An 18,669-nucleotide genomic window follows, 5' to 3' on the forward strand; every position below is an offset into this window, starting at 1 on the left:
CTCTTAGAAGTCCTTTTGTGCTTGTCTGTTTTCAGAAATGTCCCCATAATATTGACTTATAATCTATCCTGATGTGCTATTTTAACTTAATTACTTTAGAAAAACAGGATTTTCAAATAGCTTATATTTTTGAGGGACTAAAAAAAGAATAGGGATTCAGTAATAACTGGGGTAAAAACTTAACCCCACAGCATCCCATCCTCTGAACCCCCAAACTTCATATTGCTTTCTTGCAGAAAATGCATTCATTCTAGTATATCAGAAATTCTTACTCATTCCAGTATCAATTCTGCAGTCAAGAGCTCCTCTAAACATCATCTCAAAGTGCCCCAACTCACCATCTATGAACAAGGCTTAGAAATACGGTCCTGGGCCAAAATTCCTTTCTATCAGGGATCCATGAGAAACAGATGAAAAGTGGGCTACAGGGCCCAGAGAGATGTACAAAGAACGCTTGGTTCTCTTGGGGGGAAACCTAAGTCCAGTTTCCAGCATCTAGCTTCAGGGGATCTGATGGCTTCTTCAATTTATTTAATTATTTATTCAATTTATTGTTCTTCAGCTACATCATTTTTTTTTTTCCACAAACAAGAGGGAGGAGACAGACTACACCTTCAGTTCTCTGCCGAGTGATGTACTCCGTGCTGTGTCTGGTTCACTGCTTGCTCGTTGTTGAGGTTTGAGTCTGGGAGGTTCCCACAGGCTCATAGCACATGGTTCCCAACTGTGAGGGTCTTAGGAGACAGGGGTCTGGCTGCTGGAAGTAGGTGACTAGAGGTCTGAAGGGCAGACCTGCCCGGGTTCCACTCTAGGGCTTTCTGCTTCTTGTCCGTGGCCGTGTGAGGACTCTATCATGCCCTATTTCCATGAGCTACAGCATGCTTTGTGCATTACGATGGTCTCTACCTCACATCAGAAGGACCTTGCTGGTCAAATTTCTAGCAGCCATCTGTTCACAAAAGCACCTCTGGCACGTCTGTTTTCTGAGATGATACATTTTTTTTTTTCTGAGCCTTCCTCTGCCTTTTCTGAGCTGTTCAGAATCTCCCATCCGTCTACGTTTCCACCACCAACCCCTCCACGGTGTTCTGGGCTTTTCTGATGCACAACTCCCAAGATCCCCATCACTCACTTCCAGAGACATGCCTGCTTTTTCGGATATTTCAACAGCATCCCCCCCCCCCCCCCCCCCCGTGGCATAGCTCTGTTTCTTTCCCTGCTCACTAGAACAGAGTGCCCTCAGCTACATGATATATGCAGCACAAGGTTACTGTTCACTGGACTAGAGTCCAGGAGCCGGAGACAAGGTGTCAGCTGGATTAGTGCTGGGTTATGTGAGGGACCTTTATTACTGACCTTTGTCCTAGCCTCTGCTGGGTTTAGGTAGTCCGTGGCACTCCTTGGTTAATATGGAAATCACCAAGATTTTTGCTTTTACTGCCGGATGGCATTCTTCCAATGTTTCCGTGTCTTTTTTTTCTATGCTAGCCTGTAATATAGATTATGTTAAGTTAGGGCCCACCCAAATGATCTTATGTTAATGGGATCATTCTGTAGAAAAATTGATTTCAAAATAAGGTTGTGTTCCAAGGTACTGGGGAGTTGGAATTTCAGTGTCTTTTAGGTAAGTACGTTATTTAATTCATGTTCCTTACTAATAAATCATAAGCAGGACCTAGCAATATGTGAGCATTTTAAAGAAACATAAGTAGGGGTTGGTGTTTACATATTAGCAATCCCATTAGTTTATATGTAGCAGATATTTTGCAACACCATACCAAACTAATGGAATAGGTAATCAATAAATATCTTGTAATTGAAAGCTCGCTAATATAAATGTTGGCAACACCCTATAACACTATGACCAGGAACCACAACCTACCACATGAACTATTCGTGTCAACGCAGTAGGTGCAGCAGATACTTTAGAATCCGGTCCGAAATAGTGACTACATTGCTATTATAAGTGATTACAGTTCCTATCAGGTTTTAAGTACTCCACAGCTGGGGAAATGCATCAGTAGGGAGGTACATGCATTACTGTGCTTAAAAATCTGGGAGAACTCGAATAATTGTATGTAATTCTGTAAGAAGGTTGGAGGCCTATGGGATTATTTTAAAAAGAGTTATAGATAATTTCAATTTAATTTGTTATGAAAGTCTGTATTTTATTTTACTCATTTAGATTTTATCCCAAGAGGATACCTCAGGATTCACTAGATTCTCAGCTGGTTTATATACGTAAAATGATTCAGAAACTGTATTCAAGGTGCTGGAAACACAAAACAAGCTATTTAAGTTCAGTTAAGTGATATGAAGGAAAAGGAAAAGGGAAAGCAATAAAAACAGAAGAAAAGCTGGGTGGTGGTGGCACACGCCTTTAATCCCAACACCCAAGGAGGCAGAGGCAGGATCTCTGGAGTGCAAAGCCAGCCTGGTTTATAGAGCTAGTTTGAGGACTGCCAGAGATGCACAGAAAAATCCTGTCTTGGGAAAAAAATAAAACAAAGTAAAACAACACAAAAACAAAAACACCACTGCCACCATCACCACCAAAAAACAGAAGAAAACCAACAGGATTTCAAGTTGTCATAAGGGTCAATCAAGTACACAAATCATGTACAGAAGGAATGTATGAAAACGGCCAAAGTTGGAGAAATAGGTGACAGTGTGGTAGCAGACTCTACCGAAGTGGGTTTGGTAGAGCGCCCCCAGCAGGAAGAACAGACGATAGTGTGAAATTCTGGTCAGACTGAGGAGAAGTCCTCATGGAGAGGTCCTGAGATAACCAGAAAGCTGGAATGGCTGGAGATAAGTAGTGGGGAAGGCAGATCGTTTCAAAGGCAGAAAAAAGGAGATCAAGGAGAAAGGATTTCTTGAAGAAGGTGTGGGCTTGGGTGAGAAGACTCCATTGTATTCCAATTGCATTGTGCATCCATTAGCGATATCTGTGATTGTAGTTAAATGTACATAGCATAAAATTTATGACCTTAACCATTTTGTGTACTGCCCAGAGGTATTAAATGCATTTGTGTTGCTGGGCTACAATCACTGTCAGCCATCTGTCCATAAACCTTTCTCATCTTTCAAGACTGAATCTTTGTCCCCATTAAACACAAATTCCCCACCCCTGCCCGTAGCCTCCTATCTTTGGAGATATAGTGACAAAATGAGTTTTACATTTTAAATGTGATCTCAGGGATGAGATGGAGAAGGGTGGCAGCATGAGAAACTGGGTTCGAATCCCCAGCATTCATATAAAAAGCTTGGTATGGATTCCTATGTGTACCATAACTCCAGCATTGTGGGGGCTGAGACAGGCGGGTACAGAGAAATCACGGGCTCAGAGTCTAGCTGAAACGGTGAAGTTCAGGTTCAGCAAGAGTCTCTGTCTCAAGGTATAAGGCAGAGATCAGTAGAGGAAGACACTCTGGTTACAGGAACGGGAAACTCTATCAGGAAATCCTGTTAGAGCACCACTGATGGGAGACGATGGGGAATGGACTGTAAGAGCAGAGGGTGGGTAGGCCTTGGATTGCAGCAGGAAGTCAGAGAGGATGGGGTGATGTTTTAGAGAGGTGTGGGGGAAGGACTCTTCTCGTCTTTCAGACGCATTTAGTCTGAACCGCCTCTGTAACATTCAGGTAGGGATGCCAGTTGGTACACTATGTATTGAGTGTCTTGGGAAAGTAGGTTAATAATTAAAAGCATGAGAATGAGGGCAGTAATCGGGGGAAGATTATTTAGAGAAAAGCTCAGGAATATCCTCTGTACATTATCCTTTTTCAGAGGTCAGGTTATAAGGACAAGAACCCCGTGTATGCTTAGCCATGGTCTCTTAGGTAGCCTCATGTTGCAGGAATGTAGTTTTGGTCTGAGACCGAAAGAGTAGCCACCAACTTCCTTCTCTATATTTTACTTTACTAAAAAGAACAAAATGACTAGTTTCTGATGTGCCAGCTTTAAATCCTGTTGTACTTAGCATTTGCCATATGCACTGGGTGTGGCTTACAGAGGGATGCTATCTCCCTTGTTAGTTATGCCTGTGTCTAAGATGGAGAGGCTTGGCAGAAGTAAGGAAAACTTGTTAACAACTCAAAACTATTCAATGGCTCTTATATTGTGGGGCATTTTATATGAACAGAGTTAATTTAAGGTGTTCAGGGAAAGAGGGGATAAAAGTTTTATTGTAAAAAAAAAAAAGATTTGCTAGGCTGGCACCATGACTCACTGGCTAACATGTTTATTGCCCAAGCATAAGGACTTGAATTCAGTTCTCTAGAACCTTTATAAAGGGACAGACTCTGCTTTTATGGGAGTTAGGAGACAGGGACAGGAGACTCTCCAGAGACTCATGGGCTGGATCACCACACCCAGTGTTAAAATAACCATAAACCCTACCTCAAACAAGGTGGAGGTGAGGCCAATACCCAAGTTATCTTCTGACTTCCACACACCTGCTGCACTGTATATATGTTTGCACACCCCAAATCTCTGACTATCTTTTGTCTTGTTTATTAATTCAAGATAGTAAGCATTCATTGAGTCTTCCCTGTCATAAAACACAGTGTGATATTTATTTTATGTCTCAATCACTAGTTTACTAACTATTTGGGCTATTTGGAAATCTCTCATCCCTTTGTTGGAGAAGAGAAATCTGTTCTTTATTTTCTGCACACATTACTTTTTGCCATATTCAAACATTTGGGAAATGGAAATAGGGAAGCAGTGAGCTTCTTAGGAAAAAAACATAGATGAATGAAAGAGGAACTCTGAAGTCAGCGACATATAACAGGAACTGTCAATGTGCTGTTATTGCTGTTGCTTATTTTTTCTCCTTTGCTAGGAGACCTGTTCTGATGATGTGTGTGGTGCTCACCACTCTTCCCAGCTTCAGCTTTTCCATAGCAGCCACCGAGGTATGCAATTTTCATTTCTTCTACTGCGGGATATTGTGGTCTTAAAATGCCGTGGTTTTGATTCTCAAGAGAGTAGTATGCCCAAAACATTTTCCAAAGTTTATTCCAATCCAATCTTCTTCCAAATTTAAATATATGTACATATACGTGTAATCCTTATTGTAAGATAATTTTTACCTCTGTGATTTGAGGAATAGTTTGGCATTTTAAAACACATATTACTTCTGTACTTACATATATGGCATAAGAGTATATTTCAAAGCTGCAAAGAATAACAAACTCAGGCAATCTACTGTCTTATACAATTATCTTTGGTAAGTTACCCACTGATAAATATTTTACACATGTTAATTATGCTGGTAGTCTTTTGTTTCAACAAACCAGAGCTCCAATAGGTTTCCCGGAGACAACCAGACCATAGGACAGGATGATTGGAAGCAAACAGCCTCACTTTCAACAGAAGTCAGCAAAGGCCTTACCAATGATGTCATTCACTTGCAAGTGTTGGGAAAGAGGACAGCATCATCAGCTTGCGGGAGGGAGCTGCGGAGGCTTTCCCAGAAGTTCTAATTTCAGTTCATAAAATGATGGCATATCTGGGATATGGTAGCTGTTTTTTGTTATATACTAAGTGGTCTCATTCATTGTAGAGTAACCTCTCCTCTTTTTTATTACATTTCCATTAAAGTGCTTGCAGCGTAAGTGTATAGTATCAATGGAATGTCACAAAACAGATCCTTGTGCCAACACCACTCAGGTCAAGAAATGCAGCCTGAGCAGCTGCAGCCCCATAGGCTCTGTCTCCCTTTTCTCCCTCCCTCCCTCCCTCCCTCCCTCCCTCACAAGATTACTTTGACCATGACTTCTATAACAGAGCCATTTACCTATATTTTGAATTTTCTGTTAGGGTAATTCAAATTATAACCACATTTATTATGGTTATAATTTATGATTATAGTGTATTTCTTCTATCTTATTCAAAAGTATGATGTGACGGCCATTCATACTTTTATGTCTAGCTATAGGTTTACATATTTTCATTGCTATAAGACTCAAGTATTTCATCTTAAAAGCTATTGCAATTTATTTATTTATTTATGGTGTTGGGATTGAACCTTGGGTGCTAAGTACATCCAAGGTTCGCCAGCCTAGCCCAATACTGCAGTTTACACTTTAGTTATACAGTTCCATTGCGTTGTTGCTGCTATAGTGAGGATTGAACCTGGGGGCAGGACGTAGAAGGCAAGCTTCTAGCACTGAGCGTTCTCAGTTCTATCAGTGCTGTTCTCTTTTAAAAAATGATTTATTATTATTAATACATGCCAGTCACAGTTTTCCCTTCCTCTTCTCCTCCCAGTCCCTAATCCCTATCCCCACTCTGTCCCCCATCTACTTGTCCTTCATTTCTCTTTAGAAAAGGGCAGGCTTCCCATGGATATCAATCAAACATGGCATATCAAGTTGTAGTAAGACTAAGCACCTCCTCCATTATTAACTGAATAAGGTGACCCAGTATGAGGAATAGAGGCTCAAAAGCTAGTAAAAGAGTCAGAGACAGCTGCTGCTCACTCTTAGGAGTCCCACAAAAAGACCAAGTTACACAACTGCAACATAGGTGCAGAGGGCCTAGGTCAGTCCCGTGCAACTCCCTGGTAGTCAATTCAGTCTCTGTGAGCCCCTGTAAGACCAGGTTAGTTGATTCTGGGGGTTTTCTTGTGGTGTTCATAACTCCTCTGGCTCATACAGTCTTTCCTCCCCATCCTCCATAGTATTTTTTGATCTCTGCCTAATGTTTGGCTGTGGGTCGCAGCATCTGTTTCCACCAGTTGCTGGATGAAGCCTCTCTGATGACAATGGGACTAGGCATCAATCTATGGGTATAACAGAACATCACTAGGCATAATTCCATTGATTTTTTTCTTTGCTAGTCATGTTTGGTTCTGTCGTAGGATGGGCTATCCAGCCTCTGGATACTGACCTATCTGGCAGTGTCAGGGCCAGGTTCTCTAGTGGCATCGGTCTCAGGCTAGACCACAATTTCTGCTCCTTTTTACCCAAGCTCATTTTATAGGCAGAACAAATTGTAGGTTGAAGTTTTTGTGGCTGGATTGGTGTTCCGATCCCTCCACAGAATTCTTGCCTGGCCACAGGAGATGAGCAGTTCAGGCTATGCATCCCCTATTGCTAGAAGTCTGCTACCCAAGCAGTTCCACTAAATCAGGAAATAGACAAGGCTGTCTGCTCTCTCCATGTCTACTCTGTAATGAGGAGTGTCAGGCCGCTACTCGCCTCCCAGCTCCCGGCCACTGGCTAGCTTTACCCAAAATAATTACACGGAAACCGTATTCTTTTAAATACCACTTGGCCCATTAGTTCCATCCTCTTACTGGCTAACTCTCACATCTTGATTAACCCATTTCTTTTAAGATGTAGGTACCATAAATATGTTCACCCTGGAACTCGCCTTCACACTTTTACTGATGTCTTTTGATAAGAAGCTTTTTGCTTTGAAACAGTCTGCTTTATCAGCTTCTTTCATCTGTGTAAAATGCTTCTGGTGAAAGAATTAAGATTTCAGAATCTAAACTGCAAAGTCCTAAAGATCTTATCATGAACTTATCTCATCTTTTAGAAAATGCATTTCTTCTCTTTCTTTTAGATTCACAGTCTGACTTTAATGGTTGTTTGTTATGTTGTATAGGGGTGGGTCAAGTTTTTTTTTTTTTCTATCGAGTAGAGAACCATGCTTTAAAAACTCCTTTGTCTGCTTCAACAGAGTTCTCTTTGTTATAAGCCAGGTGTCCATGTGTTTGACCTGTCCCCAAGCATCTAGTGTCGCCACTTTGCCTAGCTGTTTGTTCTGTGCTAACTCACACCTCACGACTTATTCTCTAGCTTTATAAGTGTTCTACAGAGCCAGAGGAGCAAATTGTTCTACCTTCCTTTCCACCTATAACTACTGCCCTTCTTATTTCCACATGCATTTCAGAATATGCTTTATAATTGACATGCTGATTGAAGTTGCAGTTAATGGTTTTATCTTTAAAAAAAATCTTATTTTTGTTTTTTTTTGTCATTAGGAGTTAAAAAGAATAGATTCATTTGGGAGCATTTTCTTCATATATGTTTATACAGTTTATGAAAAGTGATGTTTAATTTTTCTTTGTTTTTAGTAAAGTTTATTATTTTTTCCTGGATTTATTAGACTCTCTGAGATATCCAAGACAAGTTGACTAACATTGGTCACAAAGGTATCTTTGTTTTGTTTCTGAGAGAAAACTTCCAATGTTTCACCAAGAATATGATGCACCCAGGCTTGTTTTGCTGTATTGTTTATAGATACCATAAGCAGATGCAGAAGAAAGCTTAGCTGAGCTTACCTGGTAATTTCAGGACTCTCTTTAGAAGTAGAGTAGGAAGGAGTGGTCTATTTCATCTTTACAGAGAAAACACACCCACCCATAGACACACACACGCACTTACATACATATACATGCATACACATCCACACAGAGAGATACAGATATACACACACAGACACATGCACACACACACATTCACACAGACATACAGTGTATTAGGATTTCTACTGCTGTGAAGACTATGACCATGGCAACCCTTATAAGAAAAACATTTAATTGGGGAGGCTAGTTTACAGTTTCAGAGGTTCAGTCCACTATCATCATGGTGGGGAGCACGGCCGCATGCAGGCAGACATGGTGCTGGAGAAGTAGAGAATCCTACATCTTGCAAGCAACAGGAAATGGTTTAAGTGTCACACTGAGCGAAGCTTAAGCCAAAGAGACCCCAAAGCCCACCTCCACAGTGACACGCTTCCTCTAACAAGGCCACACCCACTCTAACAAAGCCACACCTCCTGTTAGTATCACTCCCTTGGGGGCTGTTTTCTTTCAAGCTGCCACATCCACGCGCAGAAACACAGACACCTAGATATAGACACAGACACACCAAGATACACACACACACACACACACACACACACACACACAGAATGAGGATCCAATTCAGGGCCTCATGTATGCCATGTAAGTGCTTTACCAACTGAGTTATATACACAGTCTTTTATTATTATATTTTTCATTCATCTGGGAGGCTCTACTTTTAATAAAAAATGATTCCACTTGTGTGAAACCCCTTTGCATATTTAGAAATGGTTCAAAGCCTTGTGTTTAAAACCTGAGAAGCTAAAAACAGAGCTTTTAATTTTTCAGTAAATATATTTCTGATAAATTTAGCACTGTCTGCAGCCTAGTGACAGAATTTAGAACAAATAAAGCAAACTAATTAAATGTGCTTAAATGACTCTCTGAAAATAGGTTCAAAAGGATGCCAACGGAACAGCTCCAGATTTATCGACTGATTCCTTACTTGACCTGCCAGTGTCTCTGATTCTATTGTCCCTGATCGTGGTTGATATTATTGAGAGACTCAGGATATATCCTCTAAGAGGGCGTCATATGAGTAAGTAGCCCTTTACTTATCTTTTATCTTTCTGCTATCCTGTTGCTTAATGAACAATAATGACAGTGTTTCTTAGGAGTAACACCACTGAGAGAAGATTGAAAATGAAGATACCTAGACATAAATATTTTGAAACATACTTTGATATCAGTCATTATTACTTAGTTGTATATTGGTAGTGTCTATAGATCTGTAAAATAATCAAATATTTAATACCATTAAAGCTTAATACTTGCTCTAGGAAGAAAACATCGACATATTATTTTAGAAATGTTCTTAAGTCCTTAAATTTTAAAGAATAAAATAAAATTGAACCTGGTTTGATGGCACACACCTATGTTCTCAGCTGAGGTAGGAGGACAAAGAGTTGAAAACCAGCCTAGTTACATAGACAGATCCTTTCTCAAAAAACAAACAATGGAAGTAACAAAAAAAGTCTCTTTGTTTGAATATGTTTGTTACAAGAATGAGTATAATAGCATAAATCCTACTTATGTCTTAGAGAATTACCTATTATGGATTTTTAAAAAGGCAAATATTCACATTAGTAAAACAGAGACAAACCACATTCCTACTAAGTGAAAAGTTGAAATTAAATATAGATTGGCCTTTAAAAATGTATCTCATTAGTTGATTACTCTTTGTTCAGACATAAATTCTTTTCAGTTCCATTTATTTCATGTGCCAAAGTATGACTTGCTGTGGAATAATCCTTCTGTACACTGTGTGGATATATGTCACTGTGATTGGTTTAATAAGCAAGCTGACTGTCCAATAGCTGAGCAGGATACAATTAAGTGGGAAAGCCCTACTGAGAATGATGGGATGAGGAAGGGCAGAGTCGGAGGAGTCACCAGTTAGAGAACAAGCCAGACACACAAAGTGGGATAGAGGTAAAAGCCACAAGGTATGGGGCAGCACGGAAACTAATAGAACTGGGTTAAGTTGTAAGAGCCAATAGTAACAAGCCTGAGCTACTGACTGAGCATTTATAATTAAAATTAAGGCTCAGTGTGATTATTATGAAAGGGCTGCTGGGACACAGAGACACTCCACCTGCAGTGACTGACATTCTGTATTATAAGAATCAACTTTTGTTGCGAGAGTATGCTGGAAATGAGCGGACACTGGGAGACCATCCTGCAACACAGATGGAGTAAGGCTTCACAGTGACAAGGATAACAGCAGAGACAGCCAGCCATTTACAGACCACACAGAACCATTGTGCAGTCACTCTTGCTCTGGACATTGAAAGGTAGATTGTCCTGTATGCTACCAGGAAAGCAGAGTCTTTCATCTTCCACTCTGTCCTTGGGTAGGAGATTGTGTGCCATTATGTTCAAAATTGTGCTGGTGACAATTCAATAGCAATCCAGGGGCCTCCTGCTGAGGAAAAGTTCTCCCAAGCTCCAGCTTCCCTCTAAACTCAAGTGTCTTAGTTAAGTATTTGGGATATCTCTAGTTCCTTAAAGCTGCAGATCTGTTTTTAGATTTTTCTATTCTTGAGGACTCTTTATTTTGCATATTGGTGTGAACTTTCTGTCCAAATGAAGATTCTTTTTTTTAAATGCACCTACATATTTTTTTAGTACAAGTTAATGGCACTTTATTATCTATAGTGATTATTGGAATCCATATTCTGTATCCAACAGTGATAAAAACTAAATAAAGACTTTGAAATCAGTCTTGGGAAGGGGACTAGAGCAGAACAAAGTCCCGCACTTCTTAGTTGAGACCCTCCCCCAGCCCCTTTCTGCCCAAACTTAAGAGGGTTGACTAAAATATATTGTATTAGCTCTGCAATTCAATAATAAAATCACCCTTTAAAAGCTAGAACTTGTTCAAAATGCTTTTAAAAACATTAATGTCAAGTATATTTAATATTTATTGTTGTGTTAGGAGCGGCGGACCTCTTCCCACAGCCCGGCTCCCGCACGGCTAGCTTTACACCAGAAATAACAACACACAAATTGTATTCATTTAAACACTGCTTGGCCCATTATATCTAGCCTCTTCTCGGCTAATTCTGATATCCCGATCAACCCATCTCTAATAAACTGTGTAGCACCGGTCTTACCGGGAAAGATTCAGCATGTCTGACCTGGCTGCTTGCTTCATCGCGTGCATCTGCCCGGGAGAGGGGAGCATGGCCTGTCTGAGCTCACTTCTTCTTCCTCCCAGCATTCTGTCCTGTTTACTCCACTCACCTATATTCTAACCAATAAAATGGGCCAAGGCAGTTTCTTTATTACTTAACCAATGACCTTCCTCCATCAATTTATGTAGATTTTGAACTCAGATTTTAGTATGCATATTAGTACAATAAATCCCATAATTTTTGAGTCAATAGTATACTTTCCTTTATCCTCTGAAACTTACTGTTTAAACACATTGGTTTTAAAAATCATTTTTGCAATCACAGGCTAGCTGTGTAGTCCAGGCTGACCTTTAGCTCCTCATCTTCTTGCCTCCATCACCCGAGGCTTTAATTACAGGTGTGCACCAGCAAGAATGCCAAGGTGTCCAATGATATGACAGCATGGTTTCTAAGTGCAGTGTTTCACCTAAAACGAACCCCCATGGGAGTAGTCTGCAGGCACATGGATCTCTGTATGTCCAGATATGACAACAAATGACAAGAATGCAAAAAAATAGCCCAAAGCTCTCATTTCTAGCTGGCTCTCCTATTAATGACGGCACTTCTACTTCCTCATCCTCTGCCATCTTGTTCTTGCTTTTACTTTAAGAGAAGGCTCATGCTGATTATTTTGTGCTCTTATTTGTGGGTCCAGATAGCTGAGTATCAACCACTTCTACTTTGTTTTCAGTGGCCATCTTGTTCTCATTTCAGACCCCAGCTCCTTCTGAGTCTCCTGTGTTCCTGTCTGTTCAGACTAGTGACTGTTCCAGAAGTCCCGCTTTTAGCATAGTTGTCTTGGCGTGTGGTTGCTTACCATGCTCAGATCCAAACACGGTTAGCCCCGTGCTTAGTGTCTGCAACGAGCCTTGATATGCTTTCTGTATTTGGGTGGATTGTCTCTTTTCCTGCCAGCTGGAATACTGACTTCTTCCACCAAAGTTTACTTTTCTGGTGAAGCTGCAAACAGAAGATGGGAAGTCATTTAGAAACATAACCCTTTGGCTGTAGAATGTACAGGTGCTATCATGTTGCCTGGGCTTCAGGGATTTCAAACAATACCCATTACTTTCGACTGGACAACATACTATTCTCTCCTACCAAAAGACCTGAAACTGGATCTAGTAGAGTCAGATTTCATTTGAAGTAACTTTTCTAGAGGAGTCAGAAGTCTCCTTACTTCAGGATTTATAATAGATATTCCATCGCCTGAATCCTAATGATATCTATCATTTGATTCCTCCCCTGTCTCTATCAAGATCTCTCAACCCCATAGAAACAGGAAGATGCAGACATAAACACAATAATATCAATGGCTAAGTGGGAGTTTTTAGTCCTATCAGCCTAGCTCAGCTAATTAGAGTTTGTAGTCTAGTTTGGAACCCATGTTGCAAAATGATAAGAATATATTGTTAAAGTGCTAGAGGGTATGTGTGTAAATACTATGTTGGACTACAGGTGAAGGAACACTCAGGTCATATAAGGGGCTAGAGGCCAATAGAGACCAAGGGAGGGGTCTGAGTTTTACAGGTTTGTAGGTGAGCAGAGAGGAATCTTTCACCATTGACCAAGCTCAGACCTCAAGGAAGTCAAGAGTGCATGTAACCCATGGGCGTGCTCCAGAAGTAAAAGTAACTCAGTTTGATGTCATACCATCAGTCAACAAACATTTTACTGGAACAGAAGCTGCCTTCTTAAAACCATCTATGACTAGTCTGTCAATTTGTCACTTTGCAAACCTGCAAAACAGCTTCAAGAGGTGCCATGTAAACTCTGGGGAAGAGGACTTGGAGAAGGAAGTGAAGGAGGTTTAATAAGATCAAAGGTCTCAGTTGTAGTCCCTGCTTCAGCCAGACAACAGGGCTTTTGTTTAGAAGATGTTTTACATAAAGTTCTGTCTGGAGATAACAGGAGGTTTTTCTGCCAAAGGTTGAAGACCACTAATCCAGGAGCTTGTTCTGAGCTGTAGACTGAGCCTCCTGTAGGGCAGTGCCGTGACTGAAGCAGCCTGGTCGCTCTGTAGACCCGGCTCCCAGGAAAGCATGGTTCTGTACCATCAAAGGCAAAAGGAGCCCCACATAAAGCCTCGCTGTGGCTCCTGATGCTCAGAACCTATGCCTACACAGCCTGTAGGCCCAGCAAGCCTATCCCACGGTTGAGGCACAGTGCTCTTGGAAACCACGCAACTTTTTCATTACAATATTTTGAATCTTTCATTGAGACTTTATTTTTCAAAAACAATATATATTCATCTAAAGAGGTTATAATATAAAGGTCCTAAAAAGGAAAACAAATTAACCAACTATAACTATATGATACAAATTAGAGATTTATGATTGATGGGCTCTTGTTACATATTCAGTCAAAGCATCTTATTTTGTGATTTTTCTCCTACAGTGTATAGTGGACTTGTTATTCTTGTTATTTTTATCAATGGTATCACATTTTTATTGGTCACAAATACTCCATTATATTAATGATTTACGATGCAAATCTTGTTGGGCACCTAGATTTGTGATTTATTCTTTTAAAAAATCTTTCTATTACAGGCACTGTTGTTACAGAAGGACAGGGGTGTGGTTAGAGCAAGTCAAGCAATGTTTGTTTGACCCGGGAAGGAGAAGACACATTAAGGGCAGAACACATGTATAGTGCAATGCAAGTGACCTGATTTAAAGTGACCCTGCACTGTGTGGGAATTAGAAGGCTCTCAGGGAGGTGAATGGGCAAACAGAAGCTGGGAATGGAAAGAGTTAAGCACCTCTGGACTGTAGCCTAAAGATATCAGGATGATGACTGCAGAGTGTCCTCAGAAGACCCGGAGCATCTGTTCATGCCCAGACTCCTTGGCAACCACGTTGCCAGAAGACAGGGACTACTACAGGCTGGCGGCTCACACAGGGAAATATAGAAGGGGACGGGAAGCCAGAATGGTGTGTGGCAATAGTGTTTGGACTGCATTCGAGCTTTCTGTGTACCCAAAGGCTTGCTGGAGATGAGGTCAACAGGCTATTTGAGTGGAAAACCTCAGTGCTCTGCAGAGCGAAGGTGGTGCCAGGTATGATGTTGGCAGGGTAAGGTTTTCCGATAAATCTGCTTACAAGGGCCCTAGTCCAGCTCCTTTGTGCCTTCTTTTTGACTGACAGCCTCGGGCTAAGCACTGCAGGGACCTCAGTAGTTAAGGTGAATATTTCTTTAGGTTACATGTTCCTGTGTAGGATTTCTGACACAAGGTACACATAAGATTGTAAGACTTTTAATATATGTAGCCAAATGGCTCTCTCCAAATGCCCTAATTCACTTCCTAAGTAGTAGGGCCAGCACATGCACTTGCCTTCTCGACTTTGTCTTTTATCCTGTTTTTGCCAATTTCAGAGGCAAAATGTATCATATGACTTTCAGAGTTTACATTAGTTAAAATTATAGTGCTAGTCAGCATCGTTTTGTTTCATTGGTAACTTTTAGTTCTTAGTAATGAAATATGATTTTTTCCACAGTGGGTGGTTATGGCATGAATGTTAGGGAAGCTAAGCTCTGCCTTCCACAGCTACAGCATCAGTGCCTTTCAATTTTGTCATGGTGGTTCTGATAGAAAGAATTTTTATTTTTTTTTCTTGGTTCAGGCTGCCAATTTCTCCTTATTGGTTTGGTCTTTGTCATTATGGTTAAAAGTCTTCTTTTTCTCTACATGAAAACTTAGTCTGATGAAGTCTAATAAGGAAAAGTTGACCTGGGCCTGACGGCCACCCTTGCAATCCTAATACTCTACTGTCTCAGGCAAGAGAATTTCTAGGTTGCATGTCAGTCTTTGCTACATAGAGATACCCTGCCTATTGAATTCTGTATAGGAGATAAATTTGCTAATTCACAAATAGTTAATAAATTAAGTAAAATAATACATTAATTTACTTGACTCAGTAGAGGTTTTCAACTTATGCCTCTTCTATTTCTACTTCTCTGATGGATGTAGCATATAAAATCACCTACAGCAGTTGGGGAGATAGCCCAGTAGGTAAGAACACTTGCTTCCTAAGCAAGGGCATATGAGTTCAAATCTTCAGCACCCACATAAAAAGCTGGTCATGGCTATTCATGTGTTCATGTGTCAGGGAGGCTCTTCATGTGTCCGTAACTACAGTACGACAGTACAGTGCCTATGAGACAGGAGGAACTTGGAGGTTAATGGCTGCCAGTCAGCCAGCCAACTTCAGATTCAGTGCGAAGCTCTGATTTAGGGGACTTAGGCTGAGTGTGATAAATACTCAGTATCCTCCTCTGTGCTCTGCATGCATGTGTATACTACACACACACACACACACACACACACACACCACATGAAATTAAAATAAGTTCCTTAATAACATTAAAGATATTAGAGCTAAGTATTCCAGTGGCTGATCTAGAGCTTCTGGGGCTGGACTGAACACGTGTGGATTGTTAAACTGAAAACCTCACCAGATGAGACTGTGTGTCTTAAATTAAGAGCAGCTGTATTCATCCTCAGGTATCTATTAGAATCAATTAAGGGGTCTTGTGTTTTTTGAAACCTAGGCTGTATCCAGCGACAGCTAATACGTATTTTGAGCAGCAAGGCTGTGGCTATAGTAGTTGTTTTATTTAATGTTCGTACACAGGACTAATGACTTTTAAAGCTTCCTAGGTGGCTTTCAACTGTGAAAATAAGGAAAGGGAGAAATAAACCAGGGGTAACTGACAGCGATGTTGTCACAGCTTCCTCATGCAATAGGATGCCCACTTAGTGTGGAGAGCAATAGCGATGGCTGGAGGGGGAGTGTGCATTTAGGGAATCCCTGGGCTCATGTTAGGGAGAACAGGGGTGATACAGGTAAGGGAGAGGTTAACAGGATCATGAGCAACTTGTTGGGAACAATGTGGAAAAAATTTCTTCCACTTCCAATTGGCAGTAGATGACTTTGTTCAGCCACGCTGAGAAATCTGCACATCAGCTGTAGAAAAGGTAAAATGGGCGAACTGATCCAGCTTCAGCAGCTTGTAGGGAAGGGAGGGAAGCAAGAAAGGAACCCTCCCTCTGGCTGTCTTCCTGATAGGGTTTATCAAAATGTAATTCCCATCTCTCTCTCCTCCTCACTCTCCTCCTCCTTAAACTCTCTTCCTGTTTCTGTGCTATAGAGTGAACCTATGTCCTTGTATACACTAACCACATGTTCTACCACCAAACTAAACCCCCAGCCCCCAAACATAAAGTCTTAACTGAATGACAATGGTAATGCAGTGGGACGTTTAAGTTATTTGTGCTGAACCCAAAGCCACCTGTTAACACATATGAGGGGCCTTAAAAGTCAAACCCCCAAGAGAGTCTCTTCAAACTTAGTATGCATCTTGCATGCTATACTCTCTCCACTTGGATAGTGAGGCAGGAAGACAGCAAGCGTGGACTATATAGTAAGACATCAAAATAAAAAAGCACCCTAAGTTGTGTTTGCTAGACCTCTTCCTTCAGGGCTCAGGGATCTATGCCAAAGAGGAGGCAGAAAGATCTTAAGTGCTAGAGATAGTGGCAGTGTTGTCCAGACACAAGAGGGCTGATGCACAAGGGAACCCACAGGAATTGTGAGAGCTCGCCCAAGACCTACACAGGTTCAAACCAGACAAAATCCCAGAACTGAGAAGGGGAAGTGGACACAAAGTCCCACTCCCACACAGGAAGCTCTCTGTGATTGATACCCTCTGCCAAAGCCAAGTGTTTTCTCTAATAGAGTGCCATTGGGTATCTCAGCTACTCTTGAGGGCAGGTTCTGTGCCAAGGAGTAGTTGGCCAACACATGTTTTTTTGTGCACTTTTTGTTTTATATTACTTTGTCCTATTGGGTTTTTTTTGGTTGTTTATTTACTTTTGATTTTTGTTTTTTGGGGGGTTGAGAGGAAGAAAGAACATGAAGCTGAGTGGAGAGGAACTGGGAGGAGCTGGGGGAGGAGAATATATAATCAAAATGTAGTGTGTATGAAAAAATAAATTTAAAAATTGAGAGTACATATGTACTCACTAATCCAAACACAGGCAGACACACTCTGCCACCTGCAAGCTTTTTAAAGTGCCCCAGACCACTGAGTTTCTACTCTGATGAGACTGCCTGGAGCCAGGAAGTAGTGGGGATTATGGCAAATACCACTTCAACTCTGAGGGACTAGATCCAAATTCAAAGGACTTAATTACCTCCCAAATTTCTTTAGAATGCAGCTCATCCCACTTTAACTAAATTGAATATAAAACATGTGGTTTTATTTAAAAAGGTTAAAAGAAGCAAAGTGAAAAGAGGTGTCATTTTCTGTTCTGGTCCAGCCAGTGGGGATTCAGGAAAGAAGAAGGGTGTCAAAGTGAAGGAGTAGGGATACCAGAGGGCAATGGAGTGAATATAATCACAATAGATTGTGTATACGTATTAAACCCCCACAAACAGGAAGGGGCACAGGATATTTTTTTTTCTGAATAAAAATGCCATTTTGAGTTCCTCTTTGCTTCTTCTTAAGGAATAGCTTATTAAACAATATGCACACATACAGTGTGAGCTGGGTTTCTATGATGTGTGGTTTTGCAATTGCTTGGGACTGAGTCTGAGGAACACTGTGTTCAGGGCTGTGCCAAGAATGAGTGTTTCCTTCCTTGCTGTCCCTTTGCTACAGAGAAGGAAGTTTCAGAACACTGTAGTTCTAGGATATTTTTTTTCCTTTTCTGGAGAAATAAGTGACCATTTCCAGGATTATGGGGGAGAGTAGAGTGACATTTCTGATTTTGTCTCCTAATGACGCACTGGCTGCCAGTATTAGAGCTCTAAGCATCGGCCTCATGCCAGCAGACATAGGGCATTAGTGCTAAATCGCCTTGAGTTTAGGCTCCATTTGATTAGGTTGGCTCTGTGTGTGTGTGTGTGTGTGTGTGTGTGTGTGTGTGTGTGTGTGTAAGTGTGTGTGTGTGCCATGTGTGCACGCATACAGGCATGTGTCTGGAGGCCAGAGTTCAATCTTCTCTGTTGGTCCTCAGGAACTGTTCTTGAATTTTGAGACCTAGCCTCTTACTGGCTTGGGGCTCACTAACTGGGCTAGGCTGGCTTGTCTGGAAGTCCCAGGGATCTGCCTGCCTCCGCCTTCCCA

The 18,669-nt window shown here is 41.1% G+C and overlaps 1 protein-coding gene across 1 annotated transcript in view; it reads left to right on the top strand.

The window, feature by feature from the left end:
• Positions 1-18,669, top strand: part of Tmem236 (transmembrane protein 236) — a 46,788-nt gene that overhangs the window by 13,466 nt on the left and 14,653 nt on the right. The window contains exons 2-3 of the mRNA XM_041630757.1: positions 4,847-4,919; positions 9,257-9,401. Coding sequence (XP_041486691.1) covers positions 4,847-4,919; positions 9,257-9,401 — 218 coding nt within the window. The remainder of the gene's footprint in view (positions 1-4,846; positions 4,920-9,256; positions 9,402-18,669) is intronic.

Source organism: Microtus oregoni, unplaced genomic scaffold, assembly GCF_018167655.1.
Source record: "Microtus oregoni isolate MIOR12 unplaced genomic scaffold, Mior012 000035F_ref0000213, whole genome shotgun sequence".
In the NCBI taxonomy this organism is placed as follows: Eukaryota; Metazoa; Chordata; class Mammalia; order Rodentia; family Cricetidae; genus Microtus; species Microtus oregoni.